We start from the raw sequence: 19,573 nt of genomic DNA on the forward strand, positions 1-19,573 counted from the left end.
TTATACTTAGAAGCTAAAAGCTTCAATGGCTTAACTAACAGACAAGATTAACCAAGGATCACAGAAATCGGTTGTGATGGACAGTGTCCATTTAAGACCGTAGCAGTCCTACATCAGATGATTAAAAGTCGGGAGATACTAAGCTGTAAAACAAAACAAACATTTCTAGGTAGGCAGAGTGTGTTGCCAGTACCCTTTTATCCTTTACCAGTCTCACGATGCTATTTGAAAGATGAGAAATAAGTGACAGTACTTGTAGTTAACATTAAATTCCAATGGGCATGTTATCTGGGTGGCTGGTTGCTAGATATGAAAGAGGAGTAGATTCACTGCCAACCAATGCCATAATGAATAGACAAGTGAGAAAATCATACGATGGTCCTCTAGGCATCTGCTTCCTACAAGGCCAGGCACAATCATTCCTCTGACAGACTAGGAAAAACACAAAAATTCACATGAGAAATACGCAGTATTTGCAGGGGGAAATTCCCGAAGATGAACAGAAAGACAGGTGGATGAATAGGCATGCCATGTAACAGGAAAGGGATAAAATGTTTCTGAGCTTTTGCAGGTGACTAAAAAGTTAGTATTATTTATTGCTATTGTCAACAATCTGTAGGGCAATATTAATATCCACAGAAAAGTTAACAAGGAGGTGACTATATGCTAGGTTCTTAGTCACTATAGCCATATACCAAAATGTATTCAGTATAAATCCGTAAAATATCTTAATTCACATTTAAATGGATTCATGTGTGAACCAAAGCATATCTGTGAAGAATGCACTTAAACTGTTTTATTTAATCACAAGCAAAACAGCTGGCTTATTCTTGGAGCCTTTCAATAAATTTCAAATTATTAACTATACAATGCTGGAGCTTAGCTGTAAAATATAGGACGGCCCAAGGCCTTGGGACTCTGCAGCTACGTCAGAGACCCAGAAGAAGCTCCCGAGTCCTGGCTCCGGATTGGCTCAGCTCCGGCTGTTGCAGCCGCTACGGGAGATAACCAGTGGATTAAAGATCTCTGTCCCTCCTACCTTCTGCACATCTGACTTTCCAATAAAAAACAAACCAATCAACCCTGCTTCTTTATATGCCCACATTTCCACTTACAAAGCAGCAGTATGACTTCTTGAGGGTGAGCAAGTTGTTCCAGTACTGATGAGAGGTGGCTGCTAACCTAATTATTCACTACTAATACATAGCTTCATTTCTAAATGAAGCCCAGTTCCACTATCCCTGTGGGGAGGCGTTAAGAATTAGACAATAGACTTGAGGAAATTGCAGATCTAAGTAAGGAAGTGGAAAAAAAAACTTAACAATCTATGGTAGACTGGGGAAACAGGCTGATAGTTATAGAAACTTCTTGTTTATTAGACAAAGTACAACTATTTAATACAGAAGATAAATAGCTGAGAACCAAAGCATGGATCAAGCACATAGTCAGGAACCACTTCCTATGTTCCTAAGAGTTTATCTTACTTGTGAGGCCAAGTTTAAGACATGGCAGTAGCAGAAATATCTAAATCACAAAATATTCTGCATCAAAATAAACTCATTTGTTAATTTCACTTTTCCACAAAGTTCTTCTAAAATGCCTTTGTACAGGCATCAATTATTCTGTTAGTAAAACTTGTACAACTTGTATGAAATAATGCAGACTTTGGATAAGAGTCCAAATTTAAGAACCATAGTATGATTTTTCAGATTGCCAATTGTCAATCTTACTTAATTGGTACTAACCTTTAATGCAAGGCCTATATTCTCTCACTGGCACACAGAACCCTCTAAAGGGGCTATTTAAGCTTTGTAGTGGGCCCATCACAATAGCCTAGTGGCTAAATCCTCACCTTGGATCTCATACGGGCTCCTGTCAGTATTCTGGCTGTTCCACTTCCTATCCAGCTCCCTGCTTGTGGCCTAGCAGGGCAGTAGAGAACAGCCCAAATGTTGGGACCCTGCACCCACGTGGGAGACAGAGGAAGTTCTGGCTCCAGACTTTGGACTGGCTCAACTACGGCCGTTGATGGCCACTTGGGGAGTGAACCAGTGGATGGAAGATCTTTCTGTCTCTCGTTTTCTCTGTAAACCTGCCTTTCCAGTAAAAATTAGTACATTTTAAAAAATGGTTTCAATTTTGTGTGGACTTGACAAGTTAGCAAAGGTTCTAATCCATACAGTATGAATTTTTTTTTTGCCTATTATGCCAAATCACACTGCGACAAACTGAAAGCTAGAACCATTAGACCCTGTTGTCTACAATGAATGGCTGCCTCTCCCTCAACCCGTTTTCAATGCCCCCATAAGAGGTGTGTCCTGATGAAACATACTACATAACCTAGAGTATGTCAGAAGAATGCTATTGTTTAAAATAGAGCATTCTTTTCTTCAGAACTTCTTGCATACTACCAATACTGGTATTTAAACACCCATTTCATAGGTTGCATACGGAAAGGCTAACATGCTATTCAACAAACAGTAAGCTCATAGATGTTTTACTGCTATAGGCTGTGATTTTCTCAACCATAATAACTGAAACAATCTTTCTCATAGCCATCTCATAGAACCTTTTTAACTTAAGGGTTGCTGGATTCAGTGAAACTTTAGATGACAGCAAAATAGTATTTTAAAAAAACTTAAAAAAAAAGGTAGAGCATGAGCTAGAATAAAGACTGAAAGGGCACTGTTAATTTCAAAATTAATGTTGGTGATTATGTAAGACAAACATATGTCCATCCTGGAAAAAAGTCTAGCACTTCATTTCTTAGCTCCAGAAGTCTGACTAGAAATCACACACAGATTTTTCTTTGATTTCAATGACAACCTAGCTGAACATAGACCTTACTCCTGACCTCTTCATTCCCAGCTTTTGTTTCACAGCTCTCAACGCAATACACCATGGGGTACAAACAACACTGTGAAAAACAAGGGGCTCATAAAGCCAAGGGAAAAAATCTATTTACTAATACTGGCATTGCTTCTAGTCATGCTGTTTACAGATCATACTTTATTGTTGCACATAAGAAACAGAAAATTGTCAAATACATGACTAAACTACCTTAATAAAGCTGAGTAAATTAACCTTGCCAGGTGTTAGTGACTCAATGAGAAATGACAAGAGTAATTGAATAGAAAGAAAAACAAAAAGAATTTTACTCCTATGTTTATACATGTCAAGGGATCCTTTCTTCCCAAGAAGAATCGATAACACCAGTTCATAGTAATAAACATAAGGCACTTGTTTAGATTACATCACTGCATTTTTTCCCCACTTGTTTCTCTAATCCTGTTCCCCCCAACAGTATCACTGAAAAATAATAGAATTGAAGGAGGCAAATGTGAATGAGCCAGTTGACACTACTCAGAGTAAATCAGTACAGTACAATGTTTTGTGGGTGATGTCTGGACATAAAATGAACCTAGTCAAGGTCCTCTGACACCAGACAATGTATCCACTATCAAACCTGAAAGAAAATAAAAGATTTATTCCATAGTTCCAGTAGAAGTGAATTGAAATACAATATACATGTTAGGAACTTAGCTCCTCACGGGTGGCATCTGCATTTAAAATTCCGGGTACTTATGAATATTCATTCTAAGACAATCTACATCAGCTGAACATTGTCAAGACAAACAGATGAATTTCATTTCAATATACAGTAGAGTTTAAACAAAAATTCACACATAAACCCCCTATTATATGGCTGGTGCCTCCTCCGAACACCTTAGTAGTGATGGAGATAGCACTAGTGTCCTTCCCAATGTAAGGATTTCAGCTGCCACACATAGGAGTTGAAAAAAAAAAACCTGTTTTTTGTTTTTTGCCATCTGTTAAAGATGTTCCTGAGACAGAGCCAGTTAATAAAACACAGCAAAGCACTGTAGTTTAGCTTCTTGTATTTTATATCACTGAACTATTAGACTGGGATGTGGAATGCAGATCATATACTATGAAAGGTTGATTTTAGCACAACTATCCAAATCAGTAAAACGATTATGTCTTGTGAAAATTCCCCTTAGATAGTATACCTTCTATAAACTACAAGTACCACATTATATTTACAGTTCAATCATTTGACTTAATATTTGCTCAGATCTTGCAAAGGCAATGAGAATACTGAGCCTGTGGCTAGTTCTCAGTGTACATGTTTGATATATTAAGGCTCATTTTCCCAATCAAAATAGCAACTGTCCTTTCAAATTATGAATTACATTCATAGTTCCTGCCACCATCTTAGCCCTCAATGGAATCTCAGTGTAGGGGCAGCACTGTACTTCATTATGGAGTTCCCTGACACCAACATTCAGCTCATTCCATAAAGCTCCCATCTTCACTAGCATTTCAGCACACTACATTGCCTCTGGCTTGCACCTCTGTTTCCACCTGTGCATTTTCACAGAAGCCCAACACAGATTAGTTAAAATATTCACACAAATGTTTTTCAAAACAATTTATTGCATCATATTTGGTACCTTATGTTTGACAACAAAAAAAAAAAAAAAAAAAAAAAAAAAGAAATTACATCTGTAACTGCAGGAAAAAGAAGCTGGTCTGTTATTGGAAAAAAAAAAAATCTTGGGCCCTTTAAAAATTACAAAGTCTTGGGCTTGCCTGAAACAACTGAGCAAGAAATATATTCTTAGAAATGTAGGGCTTCAAGTATTACAAACCTGTGACACTGTGGAAAAATTCCAGAGGTATCTAAACTGCAGCACTTTTTTTTCTGCATATCGTGAACAAGGCCTGCTGAGGTTTTTAACTATTAGTCTCTTGATCAGTCATAGAATGGTAGTCAGGAGTTCTGCTCTTTAACTTCAAGCCACGGTAGATTTTCTCTTTTTCACTCTTGGGTGAAAAATTCATGCTTGCTAATTAGTTGGTGCCACATCACAGTGCATTTGGTTCTTGCATTACAGTTTTAACAAGTTTGGCTGAAACAATGCTGAAAGGTTTTGCATTGCTATTTTAGTTCTTCAAGTTTTAGTTAAAATTGAGATTGTTCCAACTGGTTCCTTCAGTTAAAAACTGTGGTACAAGAACACCAAACTGATCATGTACAGTGAATTTTGGAAATACAACAAGCATATTGAACACCTTCTAGGTTTCTTATAATTCTGCTTGGTATCTAAAAGTCCCCAGTTTCTACAACATCAAGCATCTGTTGTAGATTTCTCTGTAAATAGTGATTCACATTGCATACTTCCTATGGTCAGAATCAACTCCGTAACAAAATCAGCCAGATGCTAAAGCCCCAACAACTCTTTGTGCTCAGTGAAAGAATCCAGTGCTAAAACAGCATTTCTGCTGTCTGAGATAGAGTAAAATCTCACAAGACAAATTTAAAGTAATATTTCTGCCACACACCTGCTTTGTTAGATGTAATAGCCTCCAGATTTTATATAAATTAGTTTAAAAACATGGGTGGGTAGGTAGGAATAGGATAAGGTATTTTTTTAACCACTCAATTTTAGCAGCTTTTAATTTTTTTTAAGAAACTGAACCTATATCCTGTAATGTTAGATATTTTATATATACTTTTTCAGCAGGATAAAAAACGTAAAACACTATTTTGAAGGCAAGAACATTTACTCCTCTCATTCTGTGTAAGTTAGAGCAATGCAGCAGGTGCGTGACAAAAATATTATACACTAGATATGGTCCAAAGTCATTCCATTTGCTTGTTTAATGATGTTCAAATTTCATTGACCAGTTCTTCAGTTTCTGCAGAACTATCTCCATTAACTGTGATCTTCATATCCTCTTCATAACCAGGAGGCATGAAAGCCAAAGCGTAAGGAAAAAGCTTATGACAATTTGCTCTATAAACATCAGCAGCTTCTTTACAGTCTCCTAGGCTTCCATCACACAAGGCTTCTAACACCTCCATACATGTCTACAAAAAGAAAAGGAAGAGGCTGTGTTATAACTTTGTTCACTGTGTAGTTAAGACATTTCAACATCAATAGATTTCCAGAGAATAAAGAAGTACAAAATTATAAATTGGGATTTGTAAGCATAATAGGTGTTAAACTTGAACAGATGCTCAATAAGTGCACAAGCTTAGGCACAAATTTTACCTCACACTGACCTGGTGTTAGGTATAAATGTCAAAATATACCCTTCCAGGTCAAATATTGCATATAGGTCTTTAGTTTGGGGGAAGAGGCATTCAGCAAAATCAAACATTGTCTTTCAACCTTGTTTTCAAATTAAAGAACATCTTAAACATGTCAAATAAGTAACCAGGAAAGTATAGTAAACATGAAGAATATATTAAAAAAATTAGTTCATGAAAATCAGCAACCTAGTAACTAACTCAGCTCCTTATATTTTTTATTGATACATTTTTTTAAAGTCAGATATACAGAGAGAAGGAGAGACACAGAAATATCTCCTGTCCAATGATTCACTCCAAGTGGCCACAATGGCCGGAGTTGAGCTGATCCCAAGCCAGGGGCTTCAAGGCTCTTCCGGGTCTCGCACACAGGTGCAGGGTCCCAAAGCTTTGGGCCATCTTTACTGCTTTCCCAGGCCACAAGCAGGGAGCTGGATGGGAAGCGGGGCACCAGGATCAGAACTGGCACCCTTATGGGATCCCAGCACATTCAAGGCAAGGGCTTTAGCCGCTAGGCTACCACGCTGGGCCCTGATACATGTTTTAATTTGCATTTCATGGTCTCTTTCTTAATCTTTTTATTCAGAAAATACTATTTGCTTTTCAGATACATAAAACTCTATACTTTTTCCTAGGCTACTAAAGACCTTAAACTGGACTATCCTGGCCTGGGTCTTTCTGAACTAGCAGGCACGCGGACAGCCAGACAGCTTAATCCTGAAGGAAGGGAAGCCTGGTCCGAGTGGCAGGGCACTGATGGAGCTGTGTAAAACCTTCGGGCCACCCAATGCCAAACTCTAGGGTCTTGGGTGGATGTGGGCTTGCCGGGGTCTGGCAGATGGCATAGAGGTACATGCAGGTCCTGAAGGCTCATGTCCAGGTGAGGACCTAAAATCCAGAAAACTTTTTCTGTTTTCTTAAAGAGACTATCTTCATTTGCTTTTGAATGAATATGACAACACTGCATTTTACCTTATCAAGCTAACTCTAGAGAGCCAGCTATCCCTTTGATTATTCTTTGTTTATTTCATTATTTATCTATTTGTTTATTTATTTTTATTGGAAAGGCCAATTTACAGAGACTGATGTTCCACTGGTTGGTTCACTCCTCAAACGGCTGCACAGTTGGGGCTGAGCTGATATCTAAAGCCAGGAATCAGGTGCTTTACCTAGTCTCCTAAAACGTACAAGGTCCCAAGGCTTTTAGCCTTCCTCCTCTGTTTTGCCAGATGATAAGCAAGGAGCTGGATCAGAAGTGCAGCAGCGGGGACATGAACTGGCCCTCACATGTAATGTTAGCACACGCAGGCACAACATTAACCAACTGAATCACTGTGCCAGCCCCTGGTTTTTCTTTAAACTACCATCTGTATACATATTTACTCATATTATCTTTTTTTCTACTTATTCTGATAAGTATCACAAACTATAAAATGAGTATCTTAATTCATTAACATGTGAGAATCTCATGAAGAACACTGCTCAAAAATTCATGCATATAAATTCAAATACAAAAGAAACTATGGAAATGTGTGTGGTTTTACTATAACATATTCCTTAAAAAGTTATTTCAAATCATAAATGTGAAGCTAGATACTGAATGCCAAGTAACCTGCCATGTATCTATATTAATACATAATTCTAAGCACAGTTAAGATAACAGCTTGGAGAATAGTAAGCTTGAGTAACAGAAACACTATTTTGGTGATTAAAATGAATAAAGAATAACTTTTCCTGCAGAGAGAAATGAAAACACATTACCTGAAGGTTTCTGTTAGTTAGAGATTCATCAAGTGTTGTCGCCAGCTCTATAGCTCGCTTCTGACTAGAAGAATCTAAATAATATACCATTTTGGCAGCTAAATCAAAGGAAAAAAGATATTTACTTCAAAGTAAAACCAACATCTTGTTCTCTATCCATTCAAACATAAAAGCTAAGATATCCTCATATACAGAGTATGACACTTATAGAAATGTGAAACATTAACAAAATAACCCGAGAATGTGTGCCATCAATAGCATGCTATATGAAAGACAATGCTTTAACTATGTCATGTGTGTCTCTGCAGTAAAACACAACACACATGTAAATTATGCACCATAAAAGAAACCATGATATACAAATGTTCTAATAATATTTGTGTGGTAAGGAGTATTCTTTCTAAAATAGGGCAATAATTTGGTATTGACGGGGATATTTCAGTAAATGCAGGTGGTATAGGATAGCAGGAAGAATTGCTTGAAATCATGAAGGTAAAAGCTGCTGTGCTTCTCAGCCAGGTATTTTTACAGTACTCTATTAAAGCACAACCCACATGTACCCAGAAAATTCTCACTGTTGCTGACACAGACCCCTGTCTTACAATTTTTCCGAACTTTAAGATAAGATGGTTTCTACAAGTTTGGCATAAGAAGGACAAATGAAGATATTAGTCATAGTCCAGTAATGCTAAGAGCAGAAAGAAAATAAAGTGTTATCTCTACTGAATACAATATAAACTGAAAGTCAATTGTATTTAAATCTTTAAAATGCCAATGCAGAATCAGCATTCTGATTCATAATTACTTTGTCTTAAAAAACCTTAAAAGCGTAAGAGGAATATTTTAACAGAATCAAAACAGAAAACACCAGGGGCATGTACTTTGAGTTAATAGTCAAGATATTTTCGGGGATGTCTGAATGGCATTATCAGAGTACTTAGGATAAAATCCCAAGTTTACATGTATTTTTCAAAAATGAGATATATTCATACTTCCTCCTTGCTAATGTGTATTTCCTTGTCACTGATCCACTCAAATACTATTAAGTCATTTTATGAAGCTAAGAACAAAAAATAATTACCTGATAATCTGTGTGGCAATGAATCGGAATTCCTTTTCAGGAAAGTTTCATTAAAATTCTTTGGATTTGTTGCTCCAAAAAGACGATTCATTTCTTGTTTTAATACTGTTCTAACTGCATCAGGCAAATCTTTACTTTCACACACTGCTGAATAAATTAAGAACAAACTCTTCTTAGAAGTTAGATATGCTTTGGCCTCATCAAATACATAATTTAACTACTACAAAGTGGCCAAACAATTATATACAAAGACTCAACAATCCTACTAATAATTTAACATTTAAAAACCTAGCTTACATAAATTTAAGCAACAGGCATGAACAGGACAACCTAGTGATTGTTCTAAAGACACTAATTATGTTGACAGACGATTTCCTCCCAAAGAGGAACAAGCAGGTCCTCCAGATTGTGTAGGATTGTATCCCTTTAAAGTCTACAAAGCAAGGACCTAACAGGATCAACCTGATAAATAATGTCAAGGAAACATGTAATACATTTATATTTATACATAAATATAAAGGAAGAAAATGGATTTTTCAAATTCTCCTGATCTCTTATACACAACTAGGGGTTATTTATTAATTAAAATAAGTTTGCCTTCATGAAGGAACTATGCAAAATTAACTATTTGTAAAAACTTACACAGGCTACCAAAGCATATTCTAGCAATAAATACATGTAGCCATATTTTAAGGACTTGAGAATTAACAAATGCAGAATTAACAAAAGCCTTTTTCTGTAAAATGAATGTAACTTAAGCTTTATTTCCTTCTTATCTTGGTGCAGATACAGTCTGTAGCTTTGGAACCACAAAGCTCTGAGTATAGAGCTGGACTTGGACAAGGCATAATCTCTGAACCTCTTTCCTTGATGTAGAAAACTTGAGGTTACAACTAAAATGGAAGGATTACAGTATAGAAAACATGCAAGTACAGTGTATGCATTCAATAAGCTGTGCTTAACCATATCCATCATACTTTGAAAACATTAGTTTTTCCTGTTTAAGAATTATGGTGATGGCTTTCAAAATTCACAGTAATCAATTATCTTTGCTGTTGGTGTAAAAAAAAAAAAATAAAAATCACATAGATACTGTTCATAATATGTACTTTCCATGAACATTTTTTAAAAACTCTAGAACACAATTTTAAACTTTCCTGTACAGAAGTAAATGTTTTTATTTATTTTTTTATTGGAAAGTCAGATATACAGAGAGGAGGAGAGACAGAGAGGAAGATCTTCCATCTGATGATTCACTCCCCAAGTGACCTCAATCCCCAAGTGACCACAACGACCAGTGCTGTGCCGATTTGAAGCCAGGAGCCAGGAACTTCCTCCACTTCTCCCACACAGGTGCAGGGTCCCAAGGCTTTGGGCCGTCCTCGACTCCTTTCCCAGGTCACAAGCAGGGATCTGGATGGGAAGTGGAGCTGCTGGGACTAGAACTGGCGTCCACATGGGATCCCGGCGCATTCAAAGTGAGGACTTCAGCCGCTAGGCCACTGCACTGGGCCCCAAAAATAAATGTTTTAACTCCAGTTTCCATGAACTTTTTCAGGGATTCTCAAATATAAATCCGGTGTCCATACTATATGTAACATGTTTATTTTCTACATTGTTCTATTTTTCTTTTAGATTCAAATAAGAGACCTCCCAATCATTCAGTATTCCTCAAATGATCATGATTAAAAATTTTAAAAGAAAATTGACTTATTGGTAAACATTTAAGTGAAATACATCAAATAAAAAACTATTTATAAATGCCCTTTTACTGTTAAGGAACATTTAATTTACTATTCTACAGAACTGGGCAGTTCAAATAATCGAATCACCAGCAGCCAAAATTACTTTAATCTTTATTATGGCTGTACTTTCACCTCAGTTTTTGGCAATTTAGCAGACCTGCTTTTCAGAGTGCAGGAGGGGGAAAAAAAAGCTACCAAAACAAATCATAGCCAATTACAATAAATGTAGGATCTCAAAAGAATATACAACATCCAGAAAAATGAAAGCCATTTCACAGGCCTTACTGATTTGTCTAAAATGCTTTCTGCAGCGGCTGGTGGTGTGCCATGGTGGGTAAAGTCATCACCTGCAATGCCAGCATCCTACATGGCTGCTGGTTTGAGTCCTGGCTGCTCCACTTCCACTCCAGGTACCTGCTAATGCACCCGGGAAAGCAGAAAAGCTGCCCCAAATGCTTAAGCCCTGCATCCACATAGGAGATCTCAAAGAAGCCCATGGCTCCTGGCTTTGGACTGGTCCAGCCCTGGATGCCAAGGCCATTTGGAGAATGAACTAGCAGGTGAAAGATCTTTCAATTTCTCTCCTTGTAACTCTGCTAAGTAAATGAACAGATCTTTAAAAAGAAACAATTAAGTGAATGGCCTACTAGAGACTTCATATGTGTTTGCATATAGTTGGGCTACTTTATGCATTACCTTTATTAACTTATTTTCCTCATATTGGACAATCTTTCCAGAAAAACTGAAACTGCTTTTGAAAGACCAACAAAAATTTTAAAATATACATGTTCAAATTAACTCCAAATTATTCAAATTTACTAACTTAAAAAAAAAATTCAGATATTCTTAGCCTTCTCTTCTACATCATGTGGATTGCAACTATGACTTTCAGGAAGACAGTGATGACTAAGCAACAACTAAAAGAACATGCATGCCGGGACTCTGTGTAATAAAATTTTACCCATGAATTTAATAAGAAGGAACATCAAATGTTGTAAACTTCCTAGAGAACATAGCAATATTATAAAGACTAGTGGGTAGGAAGAAAATAAACCTGAAAATAATCTGAAAGTGATAAATACCGAGAACTCAGGCAAGTAAATAATCTAAAGAATATTCAACTACCTTCCGTAACAGAGTAATCTTGCAATTCAAGGAGAAAGAATCATCAAGGAAAAAGAATTCAAGGAGAAAAAAAAAAAAAAAAGAGAGAGAGAGAAGGGGGCAGTTCCAAACAAGTACCACTTACACTACCAGGCCTTTGGTTTGGCTCCTCTCATATCATTACACTGAAATAATGCTTGGTTTATGCTTTAGATTATTAGCAGCCTGAGGTAAATAATCACCAATGGTTAACTGTCTCACCGCAAACAGATAATTTTTGAGCAAAGAGGTGCTCTAGGTTCCCAGAATAGCTGACATTAATGATTCTGATGCAATATTTCATACTTTGTGTGAAAATGTTGCTACACATTATAAAATTTCAGCATAAACTATGCAAATAAAATTCAGTTATAAGACAAAATAAGAATGATAAATAATGTTAATTCAATAACTTACTAATAATGCAGTAAGTATTAAATGAACATGAATAACTAAGAATAATAAAAACAGTAAAAACTATTCGGGTAAGATTCATAAATACAGAAAAAAAAACCTGTTCAGATAAAAGAAAAATTTAAGATTATAAATATGACATAACAAAATAATACAGTGTGGCAAAATGTTAATTTTAAAAAGAATAAAAACATTAAAACAAACAAAATGTACAGTCCTGTATTTTAAAGATTTATTCTTTTTATTGGAAAATGAGATATACAGACGGAGAAGAGACAGGGAGGAAGATCTTCTGTCTGTTGATTTACTCTGCAAGTGGACACAATGGCTGGAGCTGCGCTGATGCACAGCCAGAAGCCAGGAACCTCTTCCAGGTCTCCCATGGGTGCAGGATCCCAAGGCTTTGGGCCATCCTCGACTGCTTTCCCAGGCCACAACCAGGGAGCTGGATGGGCCACCGGCATTAGAACTGGCTCCCATATGGGATCCCATTGCGTGCAAGGCAAGGACTTTTAACCACTAGGCTACCACACTGTGTTTTACTTAGCAATGACCAGAAATGTAATTTTAATAGCTTTAGCTCTACAACTTATTAAAAAAAGAGAAAAGAAAACCTTGAAAAAGGATACAAAATTATTCAGATAAAACAGGAGGCTGTCAAAAACAGTAAATGACTTCAAGTGGCATATAGTAATTACCCTGGCATCATAACAAAACATTCTAGAGATCTTTTTATCTGTGGAGGGTGCTTTTAATCCTGCTTAAACACTATTCACCTAGAAGTTTTTACAGCTGGTAAGTCAGGAGTGGTACCATTGTGTATTCCTTCAAGCTACTGAAAACAGTATATTTGTGGGTTTTTTGTTTTTGTTTTTGTTTTCTTTTTCTGAGAACAGTATATTTGTTAAAACAATGTGACTTAATATATTAAATTATTCAATGATTGTCTCAAATATATTTGTATTTGATTAAAAAAAAAACACCTTGGGGCCTGCACCATGACACAGCAAACAAAGCCACTGCCTATACTGGCCACATCCAGTCTGAATTCCAGCTGCAAAACTTTCAATCCAGCTCCCTGTTAATTAACTTGAAAAAGTAGTGGAAGATGTTCGGAGAGCATAGGCCTCTGCATCTCGGTAGACCCAAATAAAAGCTCTTGGGTACTGGTTTTGGACTGTTTCAGCACTGGCCATGAATTGGGGAATGAACCATCTGTTGAAAGATCTCCAATTTCCCCTTTCAAATAAATAAATAAATCTTTAATAAGAAAGGAAGAAACCTGTGAGTATAATAAAGATGCAACTACTTTGAAGTTTAACAAATACCATTATAGTATTCTTATAAAGGCAATGAATGATAAGCAGTTTACCCAACTTCTTAAAAGGCTTTTCAAACGTGTTAATCATTGCTACCTTTCCTGACTAAAATTTAGTCAAAGTATAAGGTACATATATAAACATTTAGAACAAAGTATAAGGTATATATTAAACATCAGATACTCAAATATTTCAAAATCAGAAAACTGAACTTTTCTGGTTCCAAAATATCTAGGAAACAAGAAATGGAATAAAACCCAAACTTACAAGCTCTAAAACTATGAAGTATTATTTTATATTAAAACTAATGGATTTGAAAGAACAGATGTTTGCTTTTTAAGATAAGACAAAATTCTGAGTCAAAGAAGTTGTTAGGTTAACCCAATTCACACCAATTCAGAGCCACTAGGTTAACCCAATTCACACCAATTCAGAGCCACAAGAACGACTTTCAGATTCATCAACTTTAAAATAATTTACAAGCACATTTTATGAAAAGGAATACGATTTAGAATTTCAATTTATATTATCTTTTCAGAAGCAGAAACAAAGGTGACAAACAAAAAATTCTGTCCAACAGGTCAATCAACCATCTCAGCTGTATGTTGGCAGTGAAATACTGGGCAAATGGAGACGCTGTGATGGACTATGTCAATTAGTGGATTCTTCAAAGACCTCTTCGTGCTTGGAGTGGCAAGACTGGCAGCGATTCATAACTGGTGAACTATCAAAACCATTTGAGCATGAACCTCGGAGCATGCCTTACATCCTGGACCAGGGGTGGGTGGGAAAATGGTTGGGCCTTCTCCCTTAATATTCCCATTTAATATGAAGGAAACAATATGGAAATAAGTCATACCCACTTTCCTATAGCCCTTGAACCTTTTTACCCTAATTAACTATGTAAAGATTGTCAAAAATACAATAATAAAAAAAATTCTGTCAAAACGAAGTAGCATTTACAATGTTAAAGACCTTTATCACAAAGAAAATAACAGTGCTTTTCTGCTGGCTGCTTTAATCAGCAACAACTTTTAAATCAGCAATGATAAATTTGTACAGATCATTTATACAATCACCATCAGCTACTACAGTATAAAATCACAGTAAACAAATGCATACCAGTATTAAAGAGTCGAATCATACACTCATGAAGCCAGGGATGACTAGAATCGATAGCAAATGCCCTTTTTACTGATTGTAGCATCAAAAGAAATTTTTCTGTAAAAAGAAAAATGTTTATCAATTAATAAACTGCTTTAGAAGGCCAATATATTTACAAAATGTATATTAAGAGCCAATCACATCTGATCTACAACAGATGAATGAAGCAAACAGAATGAAGCAAACAACTTTCCTCCAATTAGTACTATTAGCTAATATTGTTCAATGGCATTGTTTAAGGGTTTCATAAACCATAAAATTTAGGTATTATACAGGAATATTTGACTCAAGGGCATAAAAACAAAACTTGAAGCAATTTCATTTCTTGATTCCTTTCATCAAAACAAGGTCCCCCATTACTAAGACTTCATTTGCCTGTTTGACACAATGTTTTTGATTGTGTAAGAAGTGAAATGGTTTCCCTTCTACCTAACTGCTATTCTCTTTTCTGTCTTTAAAATATTCATAAAGGTTTTACTGTCAGTCATTTTCAAATCTCTGCTATCCTTCATCTATATTCTGAAGCTCCAGTAATGTTTCTATTTGCTAAATAGAAATTTGCACATGAATACTAATTAGTCCACTTCCAGTTCTTTATATATACATATACAAACACCTCTAGTCTAGTGCCTTTTATCCAAATGTCAAAGTTCAAAACTCCAGGCTCTTCTGGCCTCTCCCCAACACTCAAAAAGATAAAAGTACTCCCTTGCCCTCCAACATACTAATTTCATATTACTGCAATGCAACACAAATGCTGGGGACATTAGAAACTAGAACACAGCCAAGAAGTCAACTGAATATGGTTGTAGATTGTTATTCCTGACTTCAAGCAGCTTTTCTATTACATTTTAAAAACAGCTTTTAAAAGGAGAGTCTACTCACTGTTAAAAGAGAAGCTTAAAAAATATTGTTTATTAAACTTATTTTCCAAGTATAAAATGATTGAGAAAAATAGAAAACATTTTAATCAGAATTCTATCAAACTTATATGTTCTGATCTATTTCTTCCAAACTACTTCTATCACACATCCACCTAAAAAAAATTTGTTTTATATTATTTGCAGTCATATAACTTTCCCCCTAACATCCCTTTTGATATGCATGAAAATTTTAAATGGATAATATATAATAAATACCACCTTTATTCAATTTTCTCTAGTAGCTAACCCTGCTTAGAACAACCGCCTTGTCTGACCTTATTTACCACTTTAACATTTACTATTTCAGTGACAAACTTTTTATTCTCAAAGAATCAGATTGTATATTTGAATTGTATTACACAATTGTATTACCTACTAGCCTAAGCAATCTAAGCCTAGATAGAATCTAACATCTTATCTTTCTTTCTTTTACACTCTTGTGTTTTCAGAAAAGAAATCAAGATCCACTCCAAAGGATACATCTACTTACAGAAATAGCTAATAGCTAACATTTATGTACTGATCTTTGTATGCCATTAATGTGAATAATAATGCACAATATTGACACTGTTCTAAGAGCTCTATGTATTATCTAATTCTATTTACACAATCATCACAACTTAAACTACACCACTTACTGGCAATTATCATATTTGACCTTAACCCTACCATGCACATACATCTAGTATTGATCTTAAGACCCTAAAGAGGTAATTGTATCATTGTACCTACCCACAACATTCCATACACAGCAGGGATTTCTGTGAAGAGGTCGCAATGACATTTGCCAAAAAAAATTCTACAGTGATGATGTTATCAAAACTGGGTGGCTACGCCTGACATCATTAGTTTTACCAGGGCCATTTTACCCTAATTGCCTACCTTTCCTAAAGTAAATCTCAAAGGCAAAAAGATGAGTTTCTATCTTGTTCTTCACCAAGTTCTTCAATGGTGTTAAAAATTTAATAGCTTCTTCCAATGGATTTTCAACCTGACAAAGATAAAAAATCCTTTATCAGCTACACAAAAATACACTTTCATCGTTTAAGCTCCCATAATCTGAACAAAACAGACTCTGATTTTTAAGACTTTTTAAAAAAAGATTTACTTATTTTTATTGGAAAGGCAGATATACAGAGAGGAAGATATCTGTCCATCGAGTCACATACTAATGTGGCCGCAACAGCCGAGCTGAGCTGATCCAAAGCCAGAAACCAGAGATTCCTTTGCGTCTCCCATACAGGTGCAGGGTCCCAAGACTTTGAGCCACCCTCAACTGCTTTCTCAGGCCTCAAGCAGGGAGCTGGATGCAAAGCAGGACTGCTGGGATTACAGCCAGTGCCCACATGGAATCCTGGTGTGTGCAAGGCAAGGACTTTAGCTGCTAGGCTACCACACCAGGTCCTTGAGACGCTTTTTCATAACAAATACTACAACTGCTTTCAATGCAAACTAATACAATAGAACCAGGAAAAGAAATTAAGAAAAGCAGGCCAGATAGCAATGAGATAAGAACAAAAAGATGTAAGAGGGAAATGACATGGGATGAAGGAAGGCATGAAGCAAACACGAAAGAACATCACAGAGCAAACCAATATTCCTTTTTTATAATTCAAAGTCTATGTTATTTTATGCATATTGGATTATTCTCAGGTGATCTCTAAATCAGAATCAGAAATCAATAAAATAAATGGTTCTGTCACATTAAGAACTTCAGATCCAAGAGACAATAGGTAAGGGAGAAAATTGGAGTTTTATCAGGACATCATTCTCACACATTAAATATTTACCCTTTATTCCTATGACTATCATATTTTACTAAGTTGGAATTTAAAGTACACAGAAGAAAAATGCTTCTGCCAGGAAAAAGAGAAGAGCTAAAATGACTACCCAATTATATTGAGTTTTTCATCCTTTCAAATATCCCTAGTCACTGAACTGACTCAGCTAAGACATTTTCAATGGCAGTTTTGCTTATATGCAATTTTTGATCTATATATGCCCGTGTGCCTTTTTAAGATATATTGTATATGAGTGGGAATTTGCCAGAGCAGCTCATAGCATTTCCTGGAACAACTGCATCCCATGCTTGGTTTGAACCACAGCAATTCCACTTCTGATTTGGCTTTCTTATAATGTACACCCTAGAAGGTAGCATGTGATGGTTCAAGCACTTGAAGAGGAAACTCAGAATCGGGCTCCTGGCTCAAGCTGGCCTAGCACTGGCTGTTGCAGATCTCTGGGGAGTGAATCATCAGATAGAAGATCTCCATATCCCTCTTTCAAGTAGACCAGAAATAAAATTTAAAAAATATTCAAAATTAAATGTAAACGTAAAATGTAAAACATTTTTAAAAAGAGGTATGTTGCTATTGTTTCCTAGCATGACAGAAGAAAAATTTATCTTTTCTCCTAAAATAAATTATTATTAACTTAAACATGCCTTGGTTCTGAACACTACATTTTCCATTAATGACAAGGAAATGTGTTTTAATACAGGATTATTAGGGAAAAAAGAAAAAAAGGAAAATAAAAAAGCCAATACAGATTGGAGATCCAGATTTGCTAGGAGCATTAACAGAAGTCTACACCACCAATCCCAGCTAAATGCTTCTTCCAATTCAGTATTGTCAGCAAGTTGAAATAATGGTAACAGTGACCGTGGAAACTATTCAATAGGGGTATCTTTTTGTTCTAAGATGTTACAAACATGATTACAAATAATCAGATTACAAGTTGACATTTAGTTCAAAGGCAACTACTATCAGTTGGGGCACAATAAAAACTTAACAGTGTATAAGAAAGTCTGTTGTAAAAATTCTACTCTGTATAAGCAGTCTAATAACACAATGACCACACGACCGAAATAGTTCCTCTATTTAATAATCACATGAAGCCATGATCAGTTAGAAAGAAAAGTCATCAGAGAAAGGAAAACTGAGTAGAAAGAGAGGTACTGATAAAAGAGGTTGTATTTAATAAAGGGAGTTAAGGCATAAAGATGGAAATTCCCCTAAAATTGATTTTAGGTTCTGAATAACTGTAGTCCTTATGAAGCATAAAAAGTCAATTTTCTGTGCTTCCTTACTTACCTGCATAGTACAATAACCAATAATAAAAAGGAATTATGTTAGTTCATATTTGATGTATAATTATCCGGCGTACTAACAATAAACCCTTAGGAAATCCAAACTAGATTTTCATATTTTACACCAATATTACTATGTCTATAAAGTTACTGCCTTCCTGCTTTGGTTGAAGATCGAAAGTATTCTCCAAGTCTATTTGGCATGGTAATTTTCCTTAGTGACAAAGCAAATAAATCAATTTGAATTTTTACATTAGTCAGGCTGAGATTAATGTCTATGACTATGTGCTTACTACATTGCCTAAACATAATGAATTATGCAATTATTTTCATATGGAGAAAAATGTCAAAGGTCAAAAGAAAGTCAAAACGATTGATATGACAATGAATACTATGGTTTCAGTTTAATGATTGAAAATAATCAGACCAGATCATATTCTATTTTGGAGAAAATATTTGGCGATTTTTACTTGGGGAAACCAAAGAAATTTTGTCAACACCCATCATGAAAAAGTGAGATAAACAAATACAATTTTAACAAACTGAACTTAGACTAGATGAAAAAACTTGCATGAGATTAGACACTTCACATATAGATTTTCTCTCATCCTAACAAAGGTTTTCCTTATTTCTATGGATGGGAAAACCATCAGAGGTTTATCAAAACATCCAGGACACACAATAAAATTCTAACAAAACTTAAGAGCTGATATCCAGACCCAAATCAGAAGGACAAAACTTTTTCCACTATATACCGACTGACTTAGCATGCACCGAGAAAGATTAAAAACTGAAAATCACATTTAATTCTACAGTC

General features: G+C 35.7%; 1 protein-coding gene across 1 annotated transcript in view; it reads right to left on the reverse strand.

The window, feature by feature from the left end:
• Window positions 1-3,134: 3,134 nt before the first annotated feature.
• Window positions 3,135-19,573, reverse strand: part of NAA15 (N-alpha-acetyltransferase 15, NatA auxiliary subunit) — an 86,649-nt gene continuing 70,210 nt past the window's right edge. Inside the window, exons 16-20 of the mRNA XM_058666837.1 lie at window positions 16,551-16,659; window positions 14,704-14,802; window positions 8,961-9,107; window positions 7,880-7,977; window positions 3,135-5,896 (exon numbers count right to left, since the gene is read on the reverse strand). Coding sequence (XP_058522820.1) covers window positions 5,696-5,896; window positions 7,880-7,977; window positions 8,961-9,107; window positions 14,704-14,802; window positions 16,551-16,659 — 654 coding nt within the window. The 3' untranslated portion in view covers window positions 3,135-5,695. The remainder of the gene's footprint in view (window positions 5,897-7,879; window positions 7,978-8,960; window positions 9,108-14,703; window positions 14,803-16,550; window positions 16,660-19,573) is intronic.

The sequence above is a fragment of the Ochotona princeps genome, chromosome 7 (assembly GCF_030435755.1).
Source record: "Ochotona princeps isolate mOchPri1 chromosome 7, mOchPri1.hap1, whole genome shotgun sequence".
Taxonomy (NCBI): Eukaryota; Metazoa; Chordata; class Mammalia; order Lagomorpha; family Ochotonidae; genus Ochotona; species Ochotona princeps.